Source organism: Colius striatus, chromosome 13 (assembly GCF_028858725.1).
Source record: "Colius striatus isolate bColStr4 chromosome 13, bColStr4.1.hap1, whole genome shotgun sequence".
Taxonomy (NCBI): domain Eukaryota; kingdom Metazoa; phylum Chordata; class Aves; order Coliiformes; family Coliidae; genus Colius; species Colius striatus.
Window position 1 is genome coordinate 11,400,940 of NC_084771.1, and position 26,753 is coordinate 11,427,692.

Consider the following 26,753-nt stretch of genomic DNA (forward strand, 5'->3'; position numbering starts at 1 on the left):
GCGGGCACGTTCCCGTTGCCGGCACCCGCTCCCCGGCGGGAGCCTCGGTAGCGAGCGCCTGTAAGCGCCCGGTGTCTGTGGCCCGGTCTATGGCGCGCGCGCCGCCCCGTCCCGCGGCCCCTTCCCCCCGCCGCACCCCCAGCCCCCCCCGCCCCGCCCCGCCCGGCGCGGGACCCGCCTCGCCGCCCCTCCCGCAGGTCGCCATCCCGCACCGTCTCCATGGCCACGGGCGCTGCGCCCCGCGCGGCCGCGGTCCGTGTCGGGCGGCGCTCTGGCCGGGCCCGCCCGCGCTCCGTGGTGCGGCCCCGCCCCGGGGCGGCCGCTCCACGCCGCCTCAGGCGGCTCCGGCCGCGCTGCCGCTGCTGCCCCGGGGCCCGGCCAGGCCGCTCGGGAGGAGCCGGGGCGGGTCCGAGCGCCCGGGGAGCTGCCCAGGTGGGTCGGTCGTGGCGTGAGGCCGCGGGGGGCTGCTGCTGGCGTCAGGGCCCTTTCCACGGGTCTCGTCCTTCCCCCGTCCCGGGGTCTGGGTGCGGAGGCAGCTCATGGGCCGCTTCAGCGGAGGGAAGCTCAAACAACGCGGTTTGTAACGAGCCTTACTTATTTATTGCCTTTAGAAGTTCATCGAGAGCTCGGTGGCTGAGCCTTTGGTGCCGGGGCCAGCCCGGCTTCCTGAAGCGCGGACGGCGGTAAATGTGTGGAAAGCTTCGGAGCAGCCGTTCTGGGCCTGGAGGGTGCGGGAGGAGCCGGGGAGGAGCCGTGAGCGTCCCGAGCCCGTCTGAAGCCCTCCCTCCAGCGCTGCCCCTGCCTCAGCCCGCTGCCCGCGCGGTCCCAGGTAACGTTAGCTGGCCCGGGGGTGCAGACAGCCATCCAGACCCTGTTAGCCTGTGAACGAAAGCTTGCAGCCGTGGGCAGGCTGGTTTCTCCTCTTCCCTTAAAAAAGGGAGAGCTGCCCCGGCCCCTCCCTGCCAGGGCAGGACCCAGAGCTGGTGAATGATCTGATTTAATAAGATTCTCCTGCAATAAATATCCCCGTGGCAGATGTACCATGAGGGCTGGAAGGGAAAAAAAAGAACCGTCTTAGAGCTTGTTTCTGTGAAGCTGTGCAGCCTGAAAAGGCTCTGCTTGAGATGGAGAAGCTGCTAACAGGAGCTTCAATAACTGCAGCTCAGCTGCAGTAAGGTTATGGGAAGTGGGGATCTGGAGTTGGGTGGTTGCTGTTAAATGTGGAGTGAGCAGATAATTGCCTTTATTTCTAGGAAAACAAAGTAGCTGTGAAGCTGACAGCGTCTGGGATGTCTTTATTAGCTCCTTAATTTAATTGAAATCCCTTGTGGGGAAGGGCTGGAGGGGGAATCTGATTCCTGACAGCTCAGATCTAATAGAGTTGTCTGCAGCAGAGGAGCAGTCTGCAGGGTGGGGGGAGGCAGGAGCCTTTCTCAGCAGGGACAGCCAATCTGCCCTTTGTTTCTTTTGTAATTAATAGGTAAGGGAGATCAGCTCAGGCTGTTAAACCTTTAACTCTGCTGGCAACTGAGTGTCTAAGAAATGTCTGTCCTCCCAGGGGATAGGACCTGCCATGGGGGGTTTGTCACCCCAGGGTAGTGTCCTTAGGTCCCCTTGGTTGTGGTACGGCCCCTGTCCAGGCAGGAGCCCTGGCTCAGCCTCTACAGCTCCTCTCCTGGGCTCCCTTCCTAGAGGTTGCCTTGGCTCAAGCAGCAGCACTCAGGGGTGTTTGGGTATGTCTTCCAGAGCAGATAGAAACGTCAGGTGAAATATCTGTAGCCCAGAGGCCAGCAGGATGCAAGTTCTGTCCCAAGATCTGCAGGGCATTCCTAAAACTGCTTTAAAAAGCAATTTATTTTCTCTTTCGCCTCTCTTTTTGAAGCATAAGGCTTGTTGTGCTACTGAGATTTTCCTGTTTCTTCTGGATCAGGAGCCTTTGCTTTAGCCAGATGCTTCCAGCAATGAAAAAGGATGTGTGAGTGTAAGCAACTGCATGTTTGGAAATGCTTCATGAAAGACACATCTCTTTTTTTCTTCAGATGCCAAATAAGCTTGAAAAACAGGCTGGACATGCAGTCCCAGGGTGCTGGAACAGGTCTGTTCACAGCCCCAGCGATTCAGGGCATGGGAGCAGCTTCCCTGGTACCAACCAGCCCATGTCCCCATGTCCCTGGGAGCTTTTCATTCAAAGCTGGCTAAAGACCACACATTTGTGTGGTTTCTCCTTCCACATACAGTTTCATTGCTGAAACTATTTGGCTACTAGTTTTTCCAGCTCACTGTTTTTCTTTACCCAAAGTGGGAATTGTGGCTTTTGTATCAGAGAGCTTAAAACCCAGCAGTGGTTACGTCAAAGGCTTCATGTGTTGGTGGTGAGACAAACTGCTGAGTGGCAGGCAGGGAGCCCCCAGGTAGAGGAGCTTCTCCTGAGGCCCTCTCTTCTTCCTTCTGCCTTTCCCAGCATGTCTCTTGCTTTCTTTCTCACAAGACTTCTGTCAGTTCCTCAGATCACGATAAGTGGGAGGTTTCTGCATTTCCCTCGAGCACCCACAGCTCCATCCCTCCCTGTGTCACTTCCAGCCTGAGTTCTCTGAACACTCTGGTTTTTCATCCTTCACCTGAGGGACTCTAGGGTGGGATGAGGCACAAAGGTGATGTTCACATGTCATCTGCAGAGGATTATGTGGTGCCTCAGCAGAGGGGCAGACCTGGCACTCCAGCATCAATCCCTTCTCAAAATCCGCTTGCGTTTGCTCTCAGGGTAGTGCAGTGTCTTCTTCCTCCTGCCCTTTCTCTTTCAACTTCAGGGGGAACTTTGTCTTGAAATGCTGCTCAACTGAGCTGCAGGGAGCTGGGCAATATAAAGATGAGATTGAGGAAAGAGGCAGCTGCTCATGTATCTGAGCCCAGGCAGGAGAGAGCTGTTGGCTCTGGTTGAACAGGCACAGAGGCAGAATGTAAATCCTTTCTAATCATACAGATGAGGGTTTTTTGTTTGTTTTCATCTCTTCTTAGTTTTTAGTATCTCTTGGAAAGATTTAATTTGAGGCTTCTCTGAGAGCTGTTTGTGGTGTCTGCTTCCAGAGAAGCAAGAGGTCCCCCTGATTAGATTAAGTGTCTGGCTCACTTACTGTTACCTGTGTTTATTCTCTGCTAAGTTTTGATATTGGAAGAGGGTGAGATAAAAGGAAGGTGCAGGAAGAGATAACTGCAACTGGAGCTGCCCCAGGCAGAGGCCACTTTCTAAATGGATTTGGAGATGAGCTTTTTCCTATCAGTTTTGGGTCCTGTGTGAGGAGATACCAGGCGTGTGCAAACAGGCCTGCTTCTTTCCCCTCCCTTCTGTTGGATTAGTGGCTATCCTTGGTATCCAAAAGCCAAGCTGGACAGTCTTCCCTCCTGTGTGTCTTTCTCAAAGGATGGCCTTAAGCTTTGTGAGTCATAATGCTTGGTTCAGGGAGCTAAATCACTTCTTCAGGCTTTATAAAGCAAATAAACATCATATTCAACTCCTGCCTTTCCATGGCTGCAGATGTTTTTCACTTAATGATGAAGTTTACACGTCAAATTTGTCTGATTCCTTTTTCTATGCTGAATTTTCAGTCCTGGAGATGAGAGGAAGCATGTCTGCAAGAACTGATGGCTGGCTGGAGAGCACCAAAGGGAAAAGTGGCTATTCTTGTGCATCTTCAGATGCCTGGCAACTCTGGCACGGGCCGTGTCAGTTCTCTGGTGCCCCGGTTACAAGTGGTAGGATGAGGAAACGGCCTCAAGTTGCACTAGGGGAAGGTTAGATTGAAGATCTTGATTTGATTGAACAATTTATTGACTGAAATGGGCCATGATGAAGTCCATCCCTGGAGGGATTCCAGAGCAGTGTAGCTGTGGGTGAGGGCCATGGGTCAGTGGTGGCCGTGGCAGTGCTGGCGAACGGTTGGACTCCACAATCTCAAAGGTTGTTTTCAACCTGTGAAGCGAGTCTGTGATACTGTGACTTGCAGGACAGCCTGACTCCCTGCAGCCTGCTGAGGAGTGAATGTTGCATTTTAGCAGCCACAGAAGTCAGAAACTCCTGAGCTGAAGTTCCCATGTCAGTAACTTGCACACAAGCTGTGGCTGAGAGCCTTGTAGGACATGTACATGGTCATATCAGACCATGGGCTCCTGTTGTGACACTTCACTGGTTTTTTTTCCCCTGGAGATAGCTGGCTGTACTTTATTTTTTCCTGCTTAGCAAACTGTTGCCTGGGTCATGGCACCTGGATTTTACTGTTCTTACCAACTGTAGAGGTCTCTGTACTGAGTCACTTCTGAAGCAGAGCAGCAGCTTGGACAGCCAGAGCACCAGCACCTGGACTGTGCAGATAAGGAAAAAAAAGGAAAACCAGAAGTCTGGGATAAGAAATGCTTTCTGAGGCTTTATCTTATCCAGTGGTGCTGTGTTTCTGTGCACTCCAGACCAAAGCACTGTTAAAATCCTGCTGGGTTTAGGCCTGACCTCCAGCAATCAGTAAACATGAGAGGACATGTAGACTGTGGCTTCCTAGCTTAAAACCTGTGTGAGGTTTCTGCCCTTGCTCTTTGTATTGCAGACTTGTGACACATCTTCCTCTGAGAAGTCTCCTCCTAATCTCTAGCATAAAATTAACCACCCTTGATTTCTCTTCCATGCCAACTGTGTCCTTCAGCATAAGGGGAGACCTCCTTCTTCCTCCTCACTGTTTTGCATACTATTCCCAGTTCTCACCTGATTGCTGGATTCTTCTCGCTCTTGCTTCTCTAACCAAGGTCCCTTTACTTCCCTAATCCCTGTGGTTCTGTCCAGGAATGGTGCATTCACACTGGGAAGGCTGGAGAGGGGCCCAGACCTGCAGCAGATGAGGCTTTGCTGGTGGTCTGCACAAGAGCACTGAACACACAGTTGTCTGTTCTGGGACGGCTTTGCCTGATAATCCCCAGGATCTCATTTCTTTCTTCTCAGGACTGCTTTCTTCTGTGAGTTATGATGGTCACTAAATAAGCAGGACACCCTTGTCTCTCCTCCTTCTGTTTCTAGCTGACATGTGTGGATTGCATTAGCTTGCTTGTTTAAAACATTCCTTGAGCTCCTGCTGGTTAATTCTCTGTTGCTCCCATTGTGCAGTTTCTGAGGGTGGCCAGTTTGCACATGCAGCTTCATGGTTTTCCTACTGCAAGTGGTCTGAACAAGGGCAAAGCACCCTGTTTTGCAGAGATTGCTGCGTGGTGGGTGTGTTGGGAGCACTGGGAGTGGATTGGAGGCTCTGGAAGGAGCCTGACCATGTGCCTGAGTGTTACTGGGAGAAGGCAGTAGTGCTGCTGGCCCTCGTCCTTGGCCATGAACATGTGTGATATGAGACACCCTCCCCTCCAAAGTCTGTAGTTATTTTTCATGTCCAAGCAGTGTATGGGAGGCAGGTAACTCTCTCCTGTGGCCAGGCTGCCAGTCACCATACCCACTTCTTTTCCTCCTCTTCAGCAGACCAGTTCTCCCTTGCCTCTTTTGTCGGTCACAGCCGTTTGCCAGCTTTCCCCGGAGCACTGAGGGTGCCTGGCACAAGAGCCCAGGGCTCCAGATGGAGTACAGTGGCACAGCCAAGTCACCCCCTACTCTCCCCTCTCTCCCCCCTGCTCAGGATGTGGTGCAGGAGGCTGCCATGGCTGCTGAAGGTGCCATCCCACCCGAGCAGAGGCTCTGGCCCTCGCTGGCTGCGGCTGCCCCGGGACACGAGGCCCGTCCTCGCTGCTGTGGCTCGCTGGCATCACACAGCCCCAGAGTCCCTCAAGTGTGCCTGGCAGTTACACAGGGACCATCTAGGTAGGTAATGCTGGGTGCTGTGTCCCTGCTTCTGAGCCTGTTGGGGAGAGGAGTGAGACTTTCCCAACCTTGTTCCTTGGGAGTGATTTACCTTTTCCTTCTGCCAAGGCCTGTGCTGCAGGGCTGCACGCTGCAGTCTGTGCTTCACTTGCCATTTGGGGGGAATTTGTCATAGAAACCCAGAATGGTGGGGTGGGACAGGCCCTGCAGAGCTCCTCCAGCCCCAGCCCCTGCTAAAGCAGGTTCCTCTTGCTCAGGGGGCACAGGAATGTGTCCAGGTGGGTTTGGAAACCTCCCAAGAAGGAGCCTGCACACCCTCCCTGGGCAGCCTGGGCCAGGGCTCTCTCACCTCAGCACTAAACAAGTTTCTCCTGGTGTTCCAGTGGAAACTTTTTTGTGTTCCAGCTTCTATCCATTACCCATAAATCACAGCTCATGGGTTCAGATAAGAACAAGTGTGATAACTAAATTAACATATAATAACAGTAAGAAGAATAAAGTGGAGTAATTGAGAGAAACAAAACTGAAGAAAAGCCAAGTGCTGCCCACTACAATTGCTTAGCACCCAGTGACCAATGCCTGAGCTGTGCAGGGCCTTTCCCACCCCCACATTCCATCATTCTGTGATTTTCCTTTTCTCATTCCCTCCCCATCCCCTGGGAGCCATGGGCAGGGAGCGAAGGGCTGCACAGGGCTGCGCTGTGGAACCACGACAGCCTCGGCATCCCCTCTTAGATGTGATCACAACCCCCTGGGCCCTCAGCTACAGTTGTTGGCTTTGTGTTTTCCCTCCCTCTTGCCACCCTGTGTTGGTGCTGTCCCTGTGTGCAGAGCTGAGGTACGCTGACACGCTGATGCGCTTCGACTTCGTGTGGCTGCGGGACCACTGTCGCTCTGCCTCCTGCTACAATGCCAAGACCCACCAGCGCAGCCTGGACACGGCCAGCGTGGACCTGGCCATCAGGCCCCAGGCTGTGAGAGTGGATGAGACCACGCTCTTCCTCACCTGTGAGTACCACACTGCCTGGAGCCTGCCTGGGCAGAGCCCTGTTGCTGAGTCTCTCTCTGGGGTTTGCTGGGAGAGGGCAGCCTTATCTCATCATCAGTTTTGGGAAGAGGTTTAGTCATCTCAGGTTTGGAACTCTGCTCTTTTGAACGGTGCTGTTACTGTAAACACACCCTGGCCTTAAATTTGGGTCTGGTTTTCCTCCTCCCAGCCCTTTTTGGGCAGAGATATCTGTGTCCTTGGTGTCTGGCTATTTTATTGCTTTGTTTGAATACAGCAGCAATTCAGGTAGAACTGGTCAAGAAATGGTTGGGTTTCTTCATTACCTTGTCCTATTTAAGCTGGTATCCCTGATCAGAATAGACATTTTCTGCCCTTTCTCCTCAGTTTTCCAGCTACTTTATTCCTTTTGTTGCAGCTTACCTTTATTTCTCCTTACCTTTATTTCTCCTTACCTTTATTTCTCCTTACCTTTATTTCTCCTTACCTTTATTTCTCCTTACCTTTATTTCTCCTTACCTTTATTTCTCCTGGGGTCCTGCCAACAGAATAAGCACAGACCCCCTGAAGTTGAAACACTCAGCTCTGAATGTGGAGTTGTTACAGCAGTTACAATGTTTTTGGGACTCTTGGCCATATGTTTGCTTTTGAGGGGCTGGTTCACTGCAGACTGTGCTGCCATTCAGCCAGAACTGGACAGGCTGAGAGCTGGGTAGAGAGGAACCTAATGAGGTTCAAGAAGGGCAAGTGCAACGTCCTGCAGCTGGGGAGGAACAAACCCATGACCAGGACAGGCTGGGGGTGACCTGCTGGAGAGCAGCTCCAGGAGAGAGACCTGGGAGTGCTGGTTGATAATAAACTGACCATGAGCCAGCAACAGACCCTCGTGGGCAAGGACCCAATGGCATCCGAGGAGGCATCAAGAAGAGTGTGGGCAGCAGGTCCAGAGAGGTTCTGCTCCCCTTCTGCTCTGTTCTAGTGAGGCCTCATCTGGAGTCCTGTGTCCAGTTCTGGGCTCCCCAGCTCAAGAGAGACAGAGAACTGCTGGAGGGAGGCCAGTGCAGGGCTACAGAGATGCTGAGGGGACTGGAGCATCTTATAAGGAAAGGCTGTGGGACCTGGGGCTGTTCAGCCTGGAGGAGAGGAGGCTGAGAGGGCACCTCATCAACACTTACAAGTCCCTAAAGGGTGGGTGTGAGCAGGATGGGGCAACACTTTGTTCTGTGATGGCCAGCGACAGGACAAGGGGCAATGGACATCAACTGGACCACCAGGAGAAAGTCCTTTGGTGCTGAGGTGAGGGAGCCCTGGCCCAGGCTGCCCAGGAAGGATGTGGAGGCTCCTTTTCAGGTTTCCAACCCCACCTGGACACGTTCCTGTGTCCCCTGAGCCAGGGGAACCTGCTTTAGCAGGGGCTTGGGCGGAGCAGCTCTTCACGGCCCTTCCAGCCCCCAGCACTCAGGGATTCATTCAGTGATTCTAGGCAGATCACACTTTGGATGGCACCAGGGTGCAGAGAGTCTCTCCCCAGACAGAACGATGGGGCTGAGGGGCTGTTGTGGGCCATTGGGCAGTGACTGTGCCCCTTGTCCCCCACCCCAGGGCCAGACGGACACGTAACCCGCTACGGGCTGGAGTGGCTGGTGAAGAACAGCTACGAGGGGCAGAAGCAGCGGGTGATGCAGCCCCGCATCCTGTGGAACGCTGACATCTACCGGCAGGCCCAGGTGCCGGCCGTGGACTGCCGCAGCTTCCTGGAGACGGACGAGGGGCTGAAGGAGTTCCTGCAGAACTTCCTGCTCTACGGCATCGCCTTCGTGGAGAACGTCACCCCCACCAAAGAGGACACCCAGATCTTAGCAGAGAGGGTCAGCTTGATCAGGTAACCGGCGTTGCCCCGGGAAGGCCACTGAGTGCCTCAAGGGTCAGCTTGCTTTGGTCTGGAAAGGTGCCTCTTCCCCAGTGTATTGAGCTGTAGGACCTGGTTTGCAAACAACATCTGAGGCTTCTCCATCCTCTGGCTGCTCCTTTTGAGCTGGGATGAGATATGGCCCTTTTTAGGGTATGGAGCTGCCTCAGGAGCTCCTGTGGGACTGCACACAGAGAGGAGTGACTGAAGGAAGGAGCCTGTCTGGGAAGAGTTGAGTTCTGCAAGGAGAGACATTTCCTGTTATGACTTGAAAGGTTAGGAGGGCAGCCCTGGCCCTGGGAGCCAGGGAGATCAAAAACAACTTGTAGCTCTCACTAAAGAAAACTATTGGGAAATGTTTCTGGTGTGTTTCAAACATACCAGCAGCAGCCTGGCAAGCAGGGCTCTGGGTTTGGAATTCAAGCTGCAGAAGCAGTTGCACTTCTCCTGGGCCACTGGAAGATGAGGGATTTATTTTAGCCAGTAGTTCCTCCAAGTAGAAAGGAAAGGTTCTAAGGAATGTCCAGACACCTTCATTCTCCAGGTACCCTCACCCTGTAGCCCCTGAGTGGTTTGTCCTTGCCTTCTGTCCTTTCCAGGGGAGAGGTGGGTGAAAATGCAGGATCCTAAGGTCAAGAAATGGGATTTGGTAGCCCTGTGGTAGAAGCAAAGGCTGTAGCTGCACTCAAGCAGCAGCTTGTGTCACTCAGGGCCTTCCTTGGTTTGAGATGTGGTGTGGGAAGAAGACGTTTGTTTGTCAAGGAGAAACCAGACTCATTGCCATCAGCCTTTTAGGGGAGGAAAGAGAGGAACTGGATACTAGAGGAGGCATTAGAAGCAGCATCTCTTGACAATGTGAATGTTAAGTTGTTTTGCTTTAATTTACTCCATATAGGATGGAGGGAAGGTACCAGCAAATGTGAGAGAGGATCTGCTGTACCACCACACTGCTGAGGGCCATGGCTTAGTGGTGGGCTTGGCAGGGTGTGAGGAGGGCTTGGACTCCATGAGCTTAAAGGGCTTTTCCCAGCACAATGGTCCATGATCCTGTGAGCCTGCAGCTCTCAGGGAACCCCCCACCTCTCTTGCAGGGAGACCATCTATGGCAGGATGTGGTACTTCACCTCTGACTTCTCTCGGGGAGACACAGCCTACACCAAGCTGGCCCTGGACCGCCACACTGACACCACCTACTTCCAGGAGCCCTGTGGGTAAGGCAGGCATGGGACTGACAGGGACAAACACCCAAGAGCTGCCTGGACCCACCTGCTCCCAGTGTATTAACTTGTCAGAAAACTAACTGTGACCTTCTGGCAAAGCCTTTATCTCCTGATCAGCCTTCGGGGCCTCTTCTCACCCACAGCAGGTGACATAGCAGGATGTCCCAGCTCCACCCTCACCGGCACCTTTTCACCTGGGTGCTCTGAACCACCCTTCTACTCACAGCAGTTTCAGGATAACATTACAAAGTCAGGCTCCAAGCACCAGAGCAAAGACAACAACCTCCTGCAGCTCCAGGAGCTGAGGAGCCTCTTCTGAGGGCAGGCTCTGTGGTACCTGGGGAGCAAGATGACATTGCAGCCTTTTGTATAGCCTGGGGAGTTTCTGTCCTCTATCCCTGGCAATAGCTGAAGCCTGAGATGGTCAGATATGGCCAATTTCAGCCAAAGCAGACAGCCAAATGAATGCATCTTGCCTGAAAACCACCTAATTTCATTTAGAAGCAGGTCAAAGACTGTTTCATTTGGTTTGGAAGCAAGTCTGAAAGAGTCTGGGAGGAAGGGATTTCTGGCAGAGGTGGGGGCTCAGGAAAGCCAGAAATTCATGTTCTTCCTGCACAGCTCTGGTTTTGCAGAGCTGCAAGCATTAGTAGTTGACCCTACTAATTCAGCCCATGCTGTCACCGCTTGATACACTTCAGTTGGCTGGAGATGAGAATACACCTACCTGAAGGGAACCCTTCCGAGTGCCAAAGAAAGGCAGGAAAATAGCCAATGAGCTCTACAGTTCTGGCACCAAGAGGTTTAGTCAAAGCTCCTGTGTAGGCTGAAGGTCTGATTATTAGTTTTCCAATTTGATTTGGGGGAAGGTTTTGTGAGCTGAACCAAGTCAGCTGTGCAGGCACAGGAGCACGTGAGTTCTGCAGTCAGCCGTTCCCTGCGAGCAGGGAAACCAACCGGGCTGGGCTTGAAACATGTGGCAGGGCCTGTGCTTTGTGTGGCAGCCAGGCCCAGGGCAGTGATTGTGCCCCTGGACTGGGCACTGGTGAGGCTGCACCTCAAATGCTGTGTGCAGTGTTGGGCTCTTCACTACAAGAGGGACGTTGAGGGCCTGGAGCGTGGCTGGAGGCTCTGGGACACGTTCCTGTGCCCCGTGATCGAGGTCAACCCGCTTTAGCAGGGGGCTGAGCTGGGTGAGCTCTGCAGAGCCCTTCCCACTCCCCTTGGGGCTGTGGGGAGCACCTTCTCTGCCCAGGGCAGGCAGCCAGGGGCTGTGGTGCTCTGCCTTCTCTCTCCCCCACAGCATCCAGGTGTTCCACTGCCTGAAACACGAGGGCACGGGCGGGCGCACGCTGCTGGTGGACGGTTTCCACGCGGCAGAGCAGGTTCTGCGTGGGGCCCCTGAGCACTTCCAGCTGCTCACCAAGGTGCCCCTCAAGCACGAGTACGTGGAGAACGTGGGCGACTGCCACAACCACATGATCGGCGTCGGGCCCGTCCTCAACGTCTACCCCTGGAACAACGAGCTCTATCTGATCAGGTACCAGCCACCCCTTGCTGATGGGAGGATGAGAGGCTGGTGGTGGGACCTGCTGGCTCTCAGTAGAGAGCAGACATCCAGCATGTGTGTGAGGGGCAGGGGTGAAACCACAGCAGCACCTCGTGTTTCCTTCCGGGCTCTGCCTGTCTGCTTGAGAGGAAGTGTCAGAACCACAGTACAAAGATGACTGTTGGTGTGGAGCTTTGATTTTTGCCTCCTGCCACCCTCATCTTGTTTCCTTTGCTGAGGCAGCAGGATTCAGCCCTTCTCTGCCAAAGGAACAGGGAGGGCACAGGCTGGGCCCTCCCAAAGCCCTGCCAGGGCCACTCTCTGCAGCTCCAGCTTACCTGAGCGCAGGACTTGCGCTCTAAGCAACCCTCCCTCTTGCCCATTGCCGTGGCACATCCCTCCAGGGAAAAGCAGCCAGTTGTACCCTTAGCAGCAGCCCTCTCCTTGCTGTCAGTGTCAGGGGGCCCACGTGGGCTGTGTCTCACCTGCCCTCTGCCCCCAGGTACAACAACTACGACCGTGCCGTCATCAACACGGTGCCATACGATGTGGTGCACCGCTGGTACGCTGCTCACCGCACGCTCACCGCCGAGCTCAGGAGGCCAGAGAATGAGCTGTGGGTCAAGCTCAAGCCTGGCAAGGTAGGGCTGGGGGGGCTGGTGTGCCTGGAGCAGGCTGTGGGGGGCTGGTGTGCCTGGAGCAGGCTGGGAGGCTGGTGTGCTTGAAGCAGGCAGGATGGCAGGGTGCAACTTTGCATGTGCCACTTGTTGCCACTAAGGCAAAGGCTTCAGGTGAGCTGTGTGTGCTGCTGGTTTCCTCTTTAGAGCTGTTTTAAGCTGCCTGCTGTTACAGGCAGCTGGAGGGGGGGTGTATTGCTGCTGGCCTGAAGGAGTCCCAGCATTCAGGTGAGGCAGAAATGTTTCATTCAAGCTCTGCCTTGGAGCCAAGCGAGTCCCAGCCTGGGGAGAGGAGCAGGACAGTCTCCTATACCTGAAATAAGGACTCTCAGCAGCTGAGAGGCTGGGAACACTTAATGTTCAGCCTCTGACTTCCTCCAGAAGAGAGCTGGCTTTGGCTGGAAGCACGAAGGTGTGGGAAGCTGAATGTACTGCTCTTCTCGGGTACCATTTGAATCGTTAATGTCACCAGCAACTCACGGGAGACCTCCTAGGGTATCATTCCCCATCCCTCCCTGCCTGCAGTGCTTTCCCTCCCCCCTGAGAGCCTCTCCCTTCCCCTCCAGGCCCTGTTCATAGACAACTGGCGGGTGCTGCACGGGCGAGAGGCCTTCACGGGCTACCGGCAGCTGTGCGGCTGTTACCTGACGCGGGACGACGTGCTCAACACCGCGCGCCTGCTGGGGCTGCAGGCATAGCCCACCCCCGGCCCAGGGGCTGCACTTACCTCAGCACCTCCCCCTCCCCAGGCAGCTCTGAGGGGCAGGTGGAAGCCAAAGGTTCCTGGAGCTCTGTGGGACCTGTTTTGCCTTTGAGCTGCCCAGGCAGTGGGTGAGGGTTGCGCACGCCACGGGACACGCCACCAACGCCTCCTGATGTGAAGTTGTTCCTCCAATCAAGTGCCTTCAGGACTCCAAATCTTTGCCTTTTTCCCCTCTGTGGTTCAGCATTTTGGTCAGCTGGCAGTTCTAGTGGGTTTCCAGAATGGAAACCTTTGGGCTCTTGTCTCACTCCAAGCTGGACTTTGCCCCTTCTGGAGAATCCCTGGTCCCTGTTTGGTGCAAATGCCACTGCTCACACTGAGGGCTGTTGGCATCTCAGTGGCTTCTCACATGTCCACCCTGCCCCTGTAACAGTCACTGATAGAAGCTGTGCTGCTCAAGAGACAGCCTGGAGAGAGAACCTGCTGTTGTGAGGCTGCTTCTGAAAAGGTTTGGGTTAGAAGGAAGGGGAGGAGCAGCAAGATCTGTGTGTTGGGAAGCAGACTAGGGGCTGAGGGAGGTATTTCTCCCACTTCCTTCATTTCCAGTAGCAGAATGCTGGTATTCCTTCTGCCTGTGGCACCCTATCAAGGGTACAGGCTCAGCAGCTACAGTATTGGCTGACCCATTTCCCCCTGTGCCTGCTCTTTCTTCTCTTCTGAAGGAGGGGTTTGTGTTGGGTCATCGCTGCACTGGCTGCTGCAAGTGGAGGTAACAGAGAGACCCTTTGGCTCCTGCTAGTGGGGAGTATGAACTGGAGCCTGACCCATTGAAGGGCCACAGGTGAAGGAACACAGGAGCAAATCCTGCCATCATTATAAACGAGGATTTCAGAACCAAAAGGGGATTTTAGGATCTTTTTTTTCAGTTCTTCCTTATCTGGGGCTGTTCACTCTGCTTAGACCTTGAGACGGGGCAGCTCTCTTGCACTCCTGGCTCTCCTGTGCCAGCAGGATGCTCTTGTGGCCAAGGCACAAGTGCAGCACAGATGCATCTGTACAAAACTTGCTGCTTCATTTAATCCAAGTGCTGGGTAAGTGGTTCCTGGTGCCCCTGTGCCCTGAGCTGCCTGCTGCTGTCTCTGGGAGGTCAGTGGGAGGTGAGAGGGGCTTCTGAGCAGAGGCTGGGCAGGAAGCTGCCCATCAGGGGCGGAAGGAGGGGCAATGCTGCCAGGTAACACAAGCTAGAGGCGAGCTGGCTCTGCTCAGGGATATGTCACAGGGCCTGGGAGCTGCAGCCTCAGCCACAGGCACGACTGTCAATGTTCCTCTGGGCTGAGCCAGTGAGTTCCTTGAGCAGCCTGCAGCATGTGTTGTGCTGCTTTCTTGGTCAGACACTTTGGTAGGCTCTCCTTGGGTGCCAGTTCCTGCAGCACAGCTCAGAGCCAAAGCTTTACAGGTGTGTAAGAAGCAAAGGGCAGCAGTTGGGGACTTGGCTCACCCTGTGCTGCTCCTGGAGCTTGGGCTGGGGGCACAAAAACACAAAGGACTCTGCTAAGTATTTGAAACCCTTGAGCAGTAGAGCCAAATGATTTGAGGGTAGCAATGGTGCCTGAGCTCCTTTTGCCTCCTTCCCTCAGAGTATGAGGGAAAGCACTTCCTTGTTTTCCAATGAATTCATCCAGCCCCCCAACACCCTGTGGAGTGGAGGGAGCTGCCTTGGAATCCTGTGCCAATAGGTAAGGGCTGAATTCTTCCTCAGCAGCTTGTGAGCACCGAAACTGCCTTGGTAGGGGCAGGACTGTGGGGCAGCTGCCCCCATCTCCCCAGAGCCCGTTTCAGATCCACTTCTGTTTGCTGTAACAGCACAAGGTAGGGTTTTGTAACCAAACTTGACAGAGTTTTAAGCCAATAAATGATGAACTGCTTCCTTTTCCTTCCCTCCCCCCTCCATCATCCACACTCTGCATCCCAGACATGTGCCAAGCCTGAGACATCAGCTCTTCAAATAAACCATTGATGAAGAGGTCAGCTTAACAAAAATCTCTCTCTTGCGGTGCTGAACTTGACAATGAGTCTGTGTTACCCCCAAAGGTGGAATAAATGCAAGGAGCAGCCCCGTCTCGGCATCTCCCTCGGCTTCTCCTGCTCATTCCTGCGCTGCCCACGCGGTGGCAGAACGTGCAAGAAATTAAGAAGCCAAGACCCGCTCCCGTCCCTCTGGGTTGGGGCTGGCGCTGGGTTTTCAGCTCTGCTACACCCGCTTCTGCTGGCAGCCCCGGGAACTGCTGCTCGAAGGCCTCTGTGGCTGTGAGTGGGTTTGGAGATGCTGCAGATGGAGGGCTGTGAAAGAAGGGCAGAGAGGGAGATCTGGGCTTCTCAAGGGGGACAGGGAACTGCTGGAGTCCAGGGCAGGGCCACCAAGATGCTGAGGGGACTGGAGCATCTTCTGAGGAAAGGCTGTGGGACCTGGGGCTGTTCAGCCTGGAGGAGACTGAGGGCGGAGCTCATTGATATTTATATATATGTCACTGGTGGGTGTCAGGACGTTGGGGCAGCGCTTTTTTCTGTTGTATCCAGTGCCAGGACAAGGGGTGATGGAAAGAAGCTGGAACACAAAAAGTTCCATTTAAACATAAGGAAAAACTCTTTCAGTGTTGAGATGAGGGAGCCCTGGCCCAGGCTGCCCAGGGAGGGTGTGGAGGCTCCTGCTCTGGAGGGCTTCAAACCCTCCTGGACACGTTCCTGTGTGAGCTGAGCCAGGTGGAGCTGCTTTAGCAGGGGTTCAGACTGGATGATCTCTAAAGGTCCCTTCCAACCCCCACCATTCTGTGAGATGGAGATGGTGTGAGGGGACTTGGAGGGACTCTGAGGCTGGCCGTCCTGCCCGGGGAGTTGGCAGCTCCCTGTCCTGCTCTGACCCCTCCCGCCTGGGCTCGGAGGTTTGCAAACCCTCCTGCCCGGGTGAGAAGCAGCAGTGAGCGAGGCAGGGGCTCGGCTGCTCCCCGGGGCTCGGCTGCCTGAGCTGGGCTGCGCTCCCCCTTCCCCCCGGGACCCCTCCTCCTCCTCCCGAGGTCCCAGCGCTGGCAGCAGCCCCAGGGCCGCGGTTGCCGAGCACAGGAGGAGCCGGCGATCCGGTGCCCCGGGGGCGCTGCGCGGCGCAGAGCCGCTGCCGGGCGCGTCGTGCCCGTACGGGCGGAGCTGCCGCTCCCTGCGCCCGGGGCACCGCTGGAGCCTCGGCTCCCTCCTGCTGCTGCTCGGGGGGTGTGGGCCGAGCCCCGCGGCCCTGGGGCGGCTCCCAGGTGGGTGGCGGCGGCAGCGGTTGCTCCATCCACCGATAGACCGGAGCAGGATGGGGCTGTGCCTTTGCCTCCTCCTTTCCTCTCAGCACGAGGGCTGAGAGCTGCTCCGGGTGCGGATGCGCAGAGGCGAACCCGGCCGTGGAACACAGTGCCGGGACAAGTAACGCTGCGGGTGTCGGAGGTTTGGAGCCTGTCTCTCAGCCCTCCCCGGGGCTGCTGCCTTGGCTCACGGGCAGCTCCCTGCAAGCCCCGGCCAGGCTGAGCCCTTCCCTGCCCGAGCCCGGGTCGCCCAGAGAACCCCCCCTCCCAAAACACGGCTGCAGCAGCCGCTGAGAAGCAGCGTGTGTGTGCGTGGAGCTGCGGCAGGCGGGGTGCTGGGTGAGTTGTGCCACAAACATAGCTTGAAGAAGGCAAGGGACAGCAAATCCAGCCCGTGCCCTAATACTGCTCACCTGGCCCATCCCCTTCTCTGCAGGGGAAGCCTGTGTGTCCTCGTTGAAACCCATCAGGATTCCATCAATGGCACCGTGGGCCAGGCCGTGCTCCTGCCTGTCACCTACAGATTCGCTGGTGCCCCTCGCTTCCCAGTGTTCATTCACTGGGCCTTCAGTAACAGCTCACAGCAGCTCACAGCTGCAGGGTGCTGAGCTGCTCGCTGGATGCAGGGCAGGCTCCCAGCTCCTGCTCTAAGAAGTGGGCTCAGCACGAGCATCCCTCGTGCTGCATGGGAGGGAGCGGGACCTGGCGGGGTATTGTCTCCCCTGTCCAACAAGGGTGAGAGGAAACAGCCTCAATTGCATCAGGGGAGGTTTAGATTGGAGATAAGGAAGATGTTTTTCCCTGAGAGGGTTGTGAGCCCCTGTGCCAGGCTGCCCAGGGAGCGGGGGGAGTCTCCAGCCCTGGAGATAATGCCGAGCTGAGGTGCTGAGGGCCATGGGTTAGTGGTGGGCTTGGCAAGGTGAGGAGTGGCTTTTAGGGCTGGGGGAAGAGGCCCATCACAAGCCCCAGGGCTGGTTATGACTCTGAGCCTTCCCTAGCTCTGTGCTGAGCACTCACAGCCTCCAGGGCTGGCACTACCAAGGGCTGTGGTGTTGGAGTCAGAGCAACCCTCCCCCCAGGCAGCGGGTGTGCAGCCCCTGGGGCACAGGCAGCACAGCCAAGGGCACTTGTCAGAGCTGTAGGTGTGGAGCCTCTTGCAGTGCAGCATTTCCTTTGCCTCAGGTGTCTGTGGAGCTGGTGTCCCACCCAGAGGGAGTGTTTCAACTTTAAGCCAACAAGGTCCATATCTCCACAGCTTCCATCAGTGATGCCTTCAACACCTTCATCCCTGAGGATGCCTTTGTCAGGAAACAAATCCCTTCATTCCAAGGGGGAGATCTCACTTGCACTTGGAGGCAGCAGTTATCAAAATCTCCATCTTAAAGGCAAAATCCACATCACTTCCCCTCCCTCCCCCCATGAAAGTGCCAGCAGAGTAATCCTGGTGCTGGGAGAGGGAATGGAGCAGGCATCTGTGTGGCTGACAGCTGATGAAACTCTCTTTTCCCTTGGTGCAGCTCGGCAGAGGAAGAGAAGTTAACTCACAGCAGGTAAAAAACTGAAAGCTCTTGGGCACAGCTGGGTCACTGCCAGCCATTGGCTTGCATGAGATGCACTGAGCTGCAAGAATCAGGTGCTGGGGATGAAATGAGGAAGTTTACTCAGTAGGGAAGGCTGCAAAGTGCCTGCTCATTCCCCAGCTGCACCCTTGCCCTCCACCTCCTTCCCAGTCACAGCCCAAACCAACACAGACCTTCCCTTCGTGGCTGTGATGGTTTTGGCCATCAGCAGTGAGGAAAATGCAGAGAAATGTGCAGGTAATCATCATCCCTCCCTGCTTCCTCCTCCCATGAGTTTGTGTTAGAGCTCTTCAGGGGGTGGTGGGGATGATCCAGGGACTCATCTCACACAGTTTCACCTGTGGACAATAGATTAAGCAGAGAGAAGGAGGCAGAAAGACCTAAGGAGGAGGTGTGAGAGCAGAATGGCTCAAGTCATTTCTTTGTCCCTCATGTAGTGCTGGGGAAGGACACTCCCCTGTCCCAGAAGCATCAGGGGACTCCAGAGATCACTTCTTGTGGATCCTGACAGGTTGTATCCACACAGAGAGGGGTTTGTGGTTATTGTTTGCCAGTGGTAATAGCCAGTGGGGAGGGGAAGTTGCCCACCTTGTGCTCTCAGCTCTGGAAACCACAACAAAACTTCAGCAAAGGTTTTCATCCCCCTTGCCAGTGTCCATCAAGCTCTGCCATCTGCTCTTCAGGCTCTGTCTGTTTAGTCTGAGAGGTCCTTGGAGGTTCCTGAATAGCTGAGTCAGCTTTTCCTCCACAGGGTGGAAGCAAGGACCAACGTTCCCCCCCTTCAGTCAAACCAGGGCTTTACATCCCTCCTGCTGCTGCCAACTCCTTGTTGCCTACAGTCAGTGGCTCTGGGCCTCTCTTGACCCCAACACAGCCTCTGGAGAAGGCTCTCAGCTTTGCTGTTATCTTTGTTCTTCTCTAGGTCTCCCGTGTAGAGAAGCCCCACATGAAAAGCACCACAGGGATGGACGTGGTGACTGTTGGAGACCCCTTCAAGCAGCCAAGCCCGATGCCAGAGGCTCTGTACACGTCTGTGACTGCTCTGGGCCCCTCAGGACCAGACCCTGGGCTCTGCCCCCTCCTGGTCTGACTGCGGGGGCTGCCTCAAGCAGGAACTTTGCAGAAGTTGTCATGGCTCAAAGCAAAGAGGATGGTTTTGTCAGTGATGCTGCACCCCCCGTGCTCCCCCTCCAGAGCTGAGGCTGCAAAGGATCTGCAGTGACAGGAATGCATTAGTTTGCCACAAACTGCAGTCTCCCTTGAATCTGAGGTGTGAGATTGGTTTAGTTTCTCCTTGAGACTTCCTGGGATGGCAAAGACACTCAGCCTAAGAGAAAGATGCCCAAGGCAAAGGCAATGAGCAGTTCATCCCTGGGAAGCTTGCTTCCATAGGCTCAGCTCAGTTTGAGGGCTGGTGGAGAGCATTCAGTGGTTATCAATCGTGTCTCCCAGGTTCCCTACCAACAGTCTTGTTGTCTTAAAACACATGAAGATCCTCTGATCTTGTCTTTATATGCATGCCCAGTAACTGCTGGGCAGATTCATCCTACAATGACATTTGCTTGGCCTCAGGTTCCTGTGTCAGTTTGAAATGTCCTTCTGAAAGACAAGGAGATGGGGCTGTGTCCCTGCAGTGCATTTCCTGGCACATGATGCCATTTCCCCCCAAACTGGGTAATTCTGCCTTAAAAGGCTGCATCTGGCCCAGCAGCTCCAGCAGTTTCAGGCATCTTTCAAATGCAGTGAGGGCATAAATGGAGTGTTTCCCTCAGGGTTTGAGGGAGAGCCAGGCAGGGGGTATGAAAGCATCAGGGCTTGGCACTGGTGATAAACAGATGCTCTGAAAGGCTGAGAGCCCTGAGCATCTCCCTGTGGCACATGTAGCGAGCCAGGATGGGCAGAGCATGGAAACAGCTCCTCTCGCTTTTGGGGGCTCCTCTGATGGCTGGGATGATGTTCCAAGGGTCAAGCAGAGGTGCTTTGCCTTCCCTCCTGCCCTCTTCCCTCCAGGTAGGAGCAGCCAACACCTCCAGCAGCACTGGAGGCTGCTCTCAGTGCTCCTGCTCACTGGTAGTGAGGGAAGGAACCTTTTTCTGGAGAGAAATCAGGACGGGGTCTTGCTTCAGACAACAGAAGTGTTTTGTGGTCCAGCAAAGCCACAAAAGCTGAACACTCACATTAGGCAAAGACAGATCTGCTGTGGTTAATGCCAGGCCTTAAGTAACAGGAAAGATGAAAACACTTTAAAAACGAAGCAGCAACAAATAAGTGCCCAGGAAATGTGGCTTTAGCTCTTGAGGCTGAAGCACAGCTGGTCACTGCCTCACCCACGGTCCCATGGGCAGAGCTGGGGCTCTGCTCCCCGCTGCTGAAGGGCTTTGGAAACACCATCCCTGGGGAGCTGGGAAAGGGCAAGGCAGGACAGCTCAGACACAGCCCTCAACCTCCTGCTCTGCCTGGTAAGCCACAAAATAACCTCAGGATTTGGTGATGGCTTTGTTTTAGGCATCTGTAGTATGGAGCTGCACTGGGTGGGGGGACTGAACCCTCTCTGTGGGACTTGGGGTGACACCAGGAGTGTCTGATCTCAAATGTTTTCTTGAGTGACAGAAATGAGGTTAAACTTTGACTGACTGTCTTCCTTAACAGTGTGGGTGCAGCTGAGGGAAGCTTTTGACATCTTGTGTGGTGCTGACACGCTGCTGGGAGTCCAGAAATGGAGCTGGGGTTAAATGACCAGCTGGGGGATAGCAACTGCCCTCTTGGAATGAAGTGAACTTTGGCCATCAGTGGACAAGCCTCTTCCTTGTTATGCCTGAGATAGGCTAAAACCAGCAGAAAGTGACGTTTTGCAAGAGTTTCCAGAGTTTTGCCTTATCCTTCTGCTTTTTGTTAAGGTTGGGAGGAACAGAATCTGACACAGAGCAACTGCCACGGCTCTGTGCAGAAATGTACAGGCACGTGGTGGGCCAGAGAGACGAGGGGAGATGTCCCTGCTGCCAGCTGCTGTGCCAGGTGGGACGGTCAGCTGAGGAAGGGTGTTATTTGGGACTTGGAGAGCAGCTGGCAGAGTGTGCTGGTGGCATAAAGCTGAGCCCTGAGGGGAGTGTTGGTGTGAGGCTCCATCAGCTGCAGCACACAGGTGTGATGGGGTTTGTGGGACTTACAGGCGTCTGTGAACGACCCTTTTCCCAGGGGTGAGATCTCCTGCTTCATTCCTCATCAATAAGCAGCACCAGCACCAACTCTGGGGCTGGAGTCGGTGGTGGGATGGGTGAGGAGCTGCCCTGGCAGGAGGGAGCCCTGTGGGGCCAGTCTCTGGTGACATGGGGAGCAAGGGAGCAGAGAGCTCTCACTGAGCTCAGCTCCAGCCAAAGAGCAACTGCAGCAGCTCTGGGCATCCCCCAGGCCAGCTACAGAGCTCACCTGTGTGTCTTGCAGGAGCTCAAAGCTGCTCCCACAGCCCCAGAGCCCGAGTAGCCCCTGGGCTGCAGCGGGGCCTCAGCTCTGCCTGCACAACAGAGGAACTGCAGCAATTAGTGTGGGGAGGGAGGGAGTGGAAAAAGCAAGAGGAAACGAGGCTGGCAGCATTTGCTCCATCGTGCTCTTTGTGCTCTCCTGTTTCTACCTTCCCCCCACCGCTGCTCACCCTGAGTGGCCAGCACAGAGGCTATTTGGGTTTTGCCTACGCTGCCCATGTCCGACTCACTGCAGAGTTAACCAGCTGCCTCTGCCATTTCATTTCCTTCTCTGAGCAGCCTCTTCACAGGTCATTGCCCCCCAGGCCCTTCTGTTTGTTCTTTGAAGCTCTTAAAGGTCAGTGTTGCTTTCCTTGGAGCTGCAAAGGGCTGGGTGCTTGCAGGGGAGAGCAGTGGGTGCTGTCTACCTTGACTTGTCTACCATCTCCCGTAGCATCCTCATAGAGAAGCTGGCAAAGTACAAGTTAAATAAGTGGATTCGTCAGTTTTGTGTGTTGAAAACTGGCTGAACAAGCAGACCCAGTCATGATCCTGAACAGCTTGCTCTAGATGCCCCCGTGTGAGCAGAGCTTGGACTAGTTGATCTCCAGAGGCACCTGCCAACCTCAGCTATTCTGTCCTCCTGGGATTCAGACACACTAGAGGGAAAAATGTCCCAGGTGTCCCTTGTACAGGGGTTGCTCTGAGCCTGAGGAATGCAGATCATGCTGCCTGAGCTGATTTGAAGCACTGAACACAGCACAGGCAGGATTGCAGGTGTCTGCCAAGGCCTCGAGCTGCACCTCTTTGCACGTGAGCAGGCTGGAAGAGCTCACTGGCCCCAGGCTTCCCAGAGCTGAGTCTCCAGAGAACATCACTGGGACTGCTCAGGTGAATCTGACTTTTTTTTTTACTGATGCCTTTTTTTCCTCTCATTTAATTCTAAGCAGAGAACTTCAGGAACCCTCCATGACTTTGGGGTTGCAGCAGCATGGGAGTGGGAAGGACCTGGGGTTGTGCTTTGACACAGTCTGCAGGGTGAGTTTCATGGCTGTCGATGGCTCTCCCTGCTCTTCACATCTCTCTCCAACCACAACCAGCTGCACTGGCCCAAAGCTCTGTGTGTGGGTGAAAACTCTTCCTCACAGCCAGTATTTATGCAGGAGTGTCTCTCCCTTAAACTGGAATCCCCTCTGCAGAAAGCTTGTGGGAGATGGAGGATCCCAGTCCACACCTTAGTGGAGGAAAAAGCTACTCAGCATGGAACAAGTGTTCCAGAGATCCCCTGAGCCCCTGCTAGAAACAGGCTGGAGGGTGAGTTCAGCCTCTGTTCAGAGAGCTGAGCTCCTCTCCCAGTGACAGGATAGGAGATGATTGAGCTGTAAGGAAGGGTATGGGGAAGTGTTCAAGGGCAGGCTGGATGAGGCTCAGAGAAACCTGGGCTAGTGGAAGGTGTCACTGCCCAGGGCAGGGGGCTGGAACCACATGAGCTTTAAGGTCGTTTCCAACACAAACCATGATGTCTGTGAGCTGGCTTCAAGGCAGGGCAGATGCTTTGGGACAGCCCGTGTGATTTGTACTGCTGCAAGGGCTGAAATAGGAAACCTCTCCTGGAAACGGTCAGGTGGGTTTGTTCTGCCCGGGTTGGCCTGGCAATCAAGCTCAGTGCTTCTGGCAAGGGCGGGAGGTCGCTTCTGGAGCACATGGCAGCTCTGCCCATCCCCTTCGGGACCCTCCGCTGTCAGAGCGACCAGCCGTGGCCCCGAGAGCCGCTGCAGGCAGTGCCCGGGGGGCTCAGCCCGGACCGGCCGCGGCCAGGGGCGGGACGAGGCTGGAGCCAGGCTGGGCTGGGACTGCCCTCGGCTCTGCCCTCGGGAGCACCGGCCGTCGCTGCCTGGGGCTCCGGAGCCTCGTCAGCCGCTGCAGCCCGACCTGTTGCTCAGGTCACGGCGGCGGCTAGCGCAGGGGCCGTTTTGAACGCGTGGCTGTTTGGAACTCCTTTGCCTCGCCAGATGCTGCCGTGCCGTCCTGCGGAGCTGCCGCGGACCAGCTGGCTGCTCCTTGCAGGTAAATCATCCCCAGGCTGGGCGAGATCCGCCTGCGGGACAGATCCTTCCCCCGGCAAACCCTTCGGCGGGGCTTTGCAGCCCTGCGTGGGCATCTCTGCTTCAGGTGGCTTCAGACTTTTTTAGGTGGGTCAGAATGCTCGGCATGAAGGGGAAGCGTGTCTGCTTGGCTGCCCCAAAGCAGCTCAAGAGCTAAGAATGCTGCCAAGGCTAAAAGTCTACTGCAGGAAGCTTTATACTGGGGCTGACATAGGCAATGACAGCAGTTACTGCAGTTCTGGGGGCAGCCTCACCGCAGCCCTTCTGTGGGCACTGACTGCCTTGGAGAACAAACATATAAAGATTTGTCAGGGTGAGCATCTAAACCAGAAGAGAAATGGATTGCAATCCACCCAGGGTTTCAGCAGTGGTGTCAGGGAGCTCTGAGGGTCTATAGGATGAGCTTTGGCTGGTGCAGTTGTAAAAGATGCCTGTGATGAAGTATTTTGTCTTACTTGCAGCTACCAGTACTGCATGCCCTGCATCAAAAGTGGCCTTTTGTGGAGCAAGGGGACTTCTCAGTCAATAAGATTGTTTCTTCTCCCTGCATCTTGCAGCTGGGGGGGTGCATAGAGGCACACAAATAAACCCCCCTGGCTGTTTGTAAAGGCTGTGGGGGTGAGAAATGGAAATCATCAGATGAGCCTGACTTAGTGGGACTTGTTACACTTATTTTCTTCCTCACCTGAGAGAAACCACCGGTGGGAGCAGAAGGGGCCATTTTCAGGGTTGTTTGCAGAGGTATCAGTGTAAATACAGGCAACCGTCTGCTGACAGGGGCAGGAACCAGGACAGGGTGGAGACAGCAGAGCAAACACAGCCTGTGCAGCCTCCCGAGGCACCAGCATCCCCCTGCCCAGCATCCTCCTGCCTCGGCTGCAGCGGGTCAGGGGCTGGGGCTGCGGGTGCATCGCTGCCGTGGGTCCCTCTCAGTGAGTCTCAGACCCGATGCTCCTGTGCAAGGGCCAAACTGACAGCTGTGGTGATGGGGAGAGGAGCTTGAGCTGAAATCCTGGTGCCTCCTTCACAGCAGCCTTTTAGCGGTATTGATGTTGCTACTGGCAATGCCCTGGACCTCTGCCTGGGTAGATAAATACCCTTCCTCTGCTCTCTCTGCCTAGAGCTGGCTCCTTCCTAAGCCTCACTCTGCTTGTTTAACAAACTCATCTACCAAGACAGGACTGGAGTGGTGGTTTCTACCTGGGAGCTGTGACTGACCCACAGCAGCTCCTCAAGCTCCTGTTAGAGCCCAAGATGTGAAAAGCCAGAAAGTGCCATGTGTTCTGGGAGGGAAACCCGTGTCCTGCTTTGCTGGGAGCCCCAAACAAGCCCAGGAACTGGGAATGAGCTGTGGAAATTAGGTCAGGATTAGAAGATCCCTTCAGAGTACAGCCTGGGAGGAAATGCCACCCAAATACACACAAAGTTGAGTAGAAAAAGCCCTCAGCCCTGCAAGTAGGTATCCCCAAGCCCCTGTGCTGTGTTGAGGCTCCAGCTGGGATGTCTCCCTTTGGGAGAGGCTGTGACCAAGCAGTTCAGGTGCCACATGAGTGTCCTTGGCACAGGGGGTACCAGAGGCTCTGCCCACTCATGCCAACTTGCTCTTTGTCCCTGGCTCCCCTTCCCTTTGCCATCCAGGGCTGCTGGTGCCTTTGCAAGAGGTGGTAGAAGCTGTGGGACCCCTCGAGAGAAAAGCTGTGGCTGTGGGGTCGTCAGTGCTGCTCCCTGGGCCAGGAAACATCACCCACAGCTACTGCATGTGGTGGGAGTACCTCAGTGGCAACAGCTCCCACCCCATCCTGCAGCACTGCAGGGGCTCACCCAGCCCAGCCATCCAGGAGCCCTACGTGGGACGGGTCAGCTTCCAGCCACCCACCGCGTCTCTCTTGCTGGAGGACGTCCAGGAAAGTGACAGTGGCATCTACAAAGCAACCATCGATGTGGGAGACAGGGAGAGCCTGGGAATCCTGCTGGAAGTGCTCAGTAAGTGATGGGAGTGAGAGGAGGGAGTGGGGTGATGGATGCAAGAGGAGCAGCCTGACAAAGGGGTTTGGAGAAGGGGTTTGAGCCGAGTCTAATGTGCCAATCATGGGTTTGTGGGAACTTGCTGTGAGTGGAGGCATCACCAGGGAGACCTTAGGAAGGGATTTCAAACCTGTTCTGGGGATAAGATCTGGAGGTGCTGCCCAAGGAGCCCTTCCAGGGCTGTTTGGCTGTGATGGAGGGCTGGGCCCCATCCTGGAAGGGCAATTTCCTCCCTCACTTCCCACGCTGAGTGCTGAGGGAGAGATGGGTGCTGAGTCCCTGCTGCTGCCTGCACAGAGCCCCTCTGACGCTCTTCCAAGGAGCTGAACCCAACAGGGTGGGCTTTATGGAGAAGTTCAGGATAAACTCCCTCCCCTGAGCCCCTGCTGAGGCTGTTTGCAGTTTGCAGGTGCCAGCTGCTGTGGCAGAGCCCCATGAAACAACAGCAGCTCCCTTCATGTGCTTTGGAGTTATCTTTGCTCTGCTCTAACACTGCTGCTGCCCTGATGGTGCCACAGCCCTTTCCCACCACATCTCCTTCCCACCACACACAAACCCAAGTGGGATTAGTGTCCTTTCTCTCTTTGTTCTCATTTCCTGACATGCTTTAAAACACCCTTTGTTGACTCAAATGCAATGAAAGCACTGAGAGACAGGAAAAAAAGCCCCAAGCCCAGAAAGTTGGGAGCAGCACAGGACCTCCCAGGGAAAGGCCCCTGCCATCACCCTGGTGCAGACTCAAGGGTGCTGTGGTGACACCTGCAGCCCAGATCCCAGCACAGACACTCAGCACAGATACTCCAAGTCATATGTGAGAGAAGTTCTGGTGTTTCTGTCCCCTCTCTGCAGGGCCTGTGTCTCGCCCTCGGCTCTGGAGCAGTGCCCTCATGGTCCAGGCTGCTGGTGAGGTGCTCTGTGAGGTGGGAGAGGGCAAGGTGGAAAGTATCACCTGGAAGAAGGATGGGCAGCCCCTTCCCCCAGACAGAGGTTTCCTCCTCTCCAGCAGCCTCAGTGTTTTGTACCTGAGGCCAGCGAAGAAATCAGACTGTGGCTCCTACTCCTGCAACGCCAGCAATGAGATAAGCTGGCAGGAAACCTCCTTCAACATCACCATTGCAGGTGATGGCTGCTGGGCTTTCACCCCTCTTCCTGCTCTCCATCCTTCCCTGCACACCCCTGCGTGGTTTTATTCCATCCCTCTACCTCCATCTTCCTCTCTTGAGGTTGTGGTCCCGGCAGCTCCCCATCACCACAGCTGGAATCTTGTGCCCAGTTCTGAGCCCCTCAGCTCAAGGACAGGGAAAGAGTTCAGCATAGAGCCACAAAGATGATGAAGGGAGTGGAGCA

General features: G+C 55.3%; 1 protein-coding gene across 1 annotated transcript; it reads left to right on the forward strand.

The window, feature by feature from the left end:
• Nucleotides 1–328: 328 nt before the first annotated feature.
• On the forward strand, nucleotides 329–15,026 carry TMLHE (trimethyllysine hydroxylase, epsilon). The gene is made up of 9 exons (XM_062006865.1): nucleotides 329–432; nucleotides 612–829; nucleotides 5,655–5,836; nucleotides 6,668–6,844; nucleotides 8,445–8,724; nucleotides 9,843–9,962; nucleotides 11,275–11,511; nucleotides 12,023–12,161; nucleotides 12,764–15,026. The coding sequence occupies exons 3-9, from the start codon at nucleotides 5,656–5,658 to the stop codon at nucleotides 12,893–12,895; spliced, it is 1,266 nt and encodes a 421-aa protein (XP_061862849.1). The 5' UTR covers nucleotides 329–432; nucleotides 612–829; nucleotide 5,655; the 3' UTR covers nucleotides 12,896–15,026.
• The last annotated feature ends 11,727 nt before the right edge of the window (nucleotides 15,027–26,753 follow it).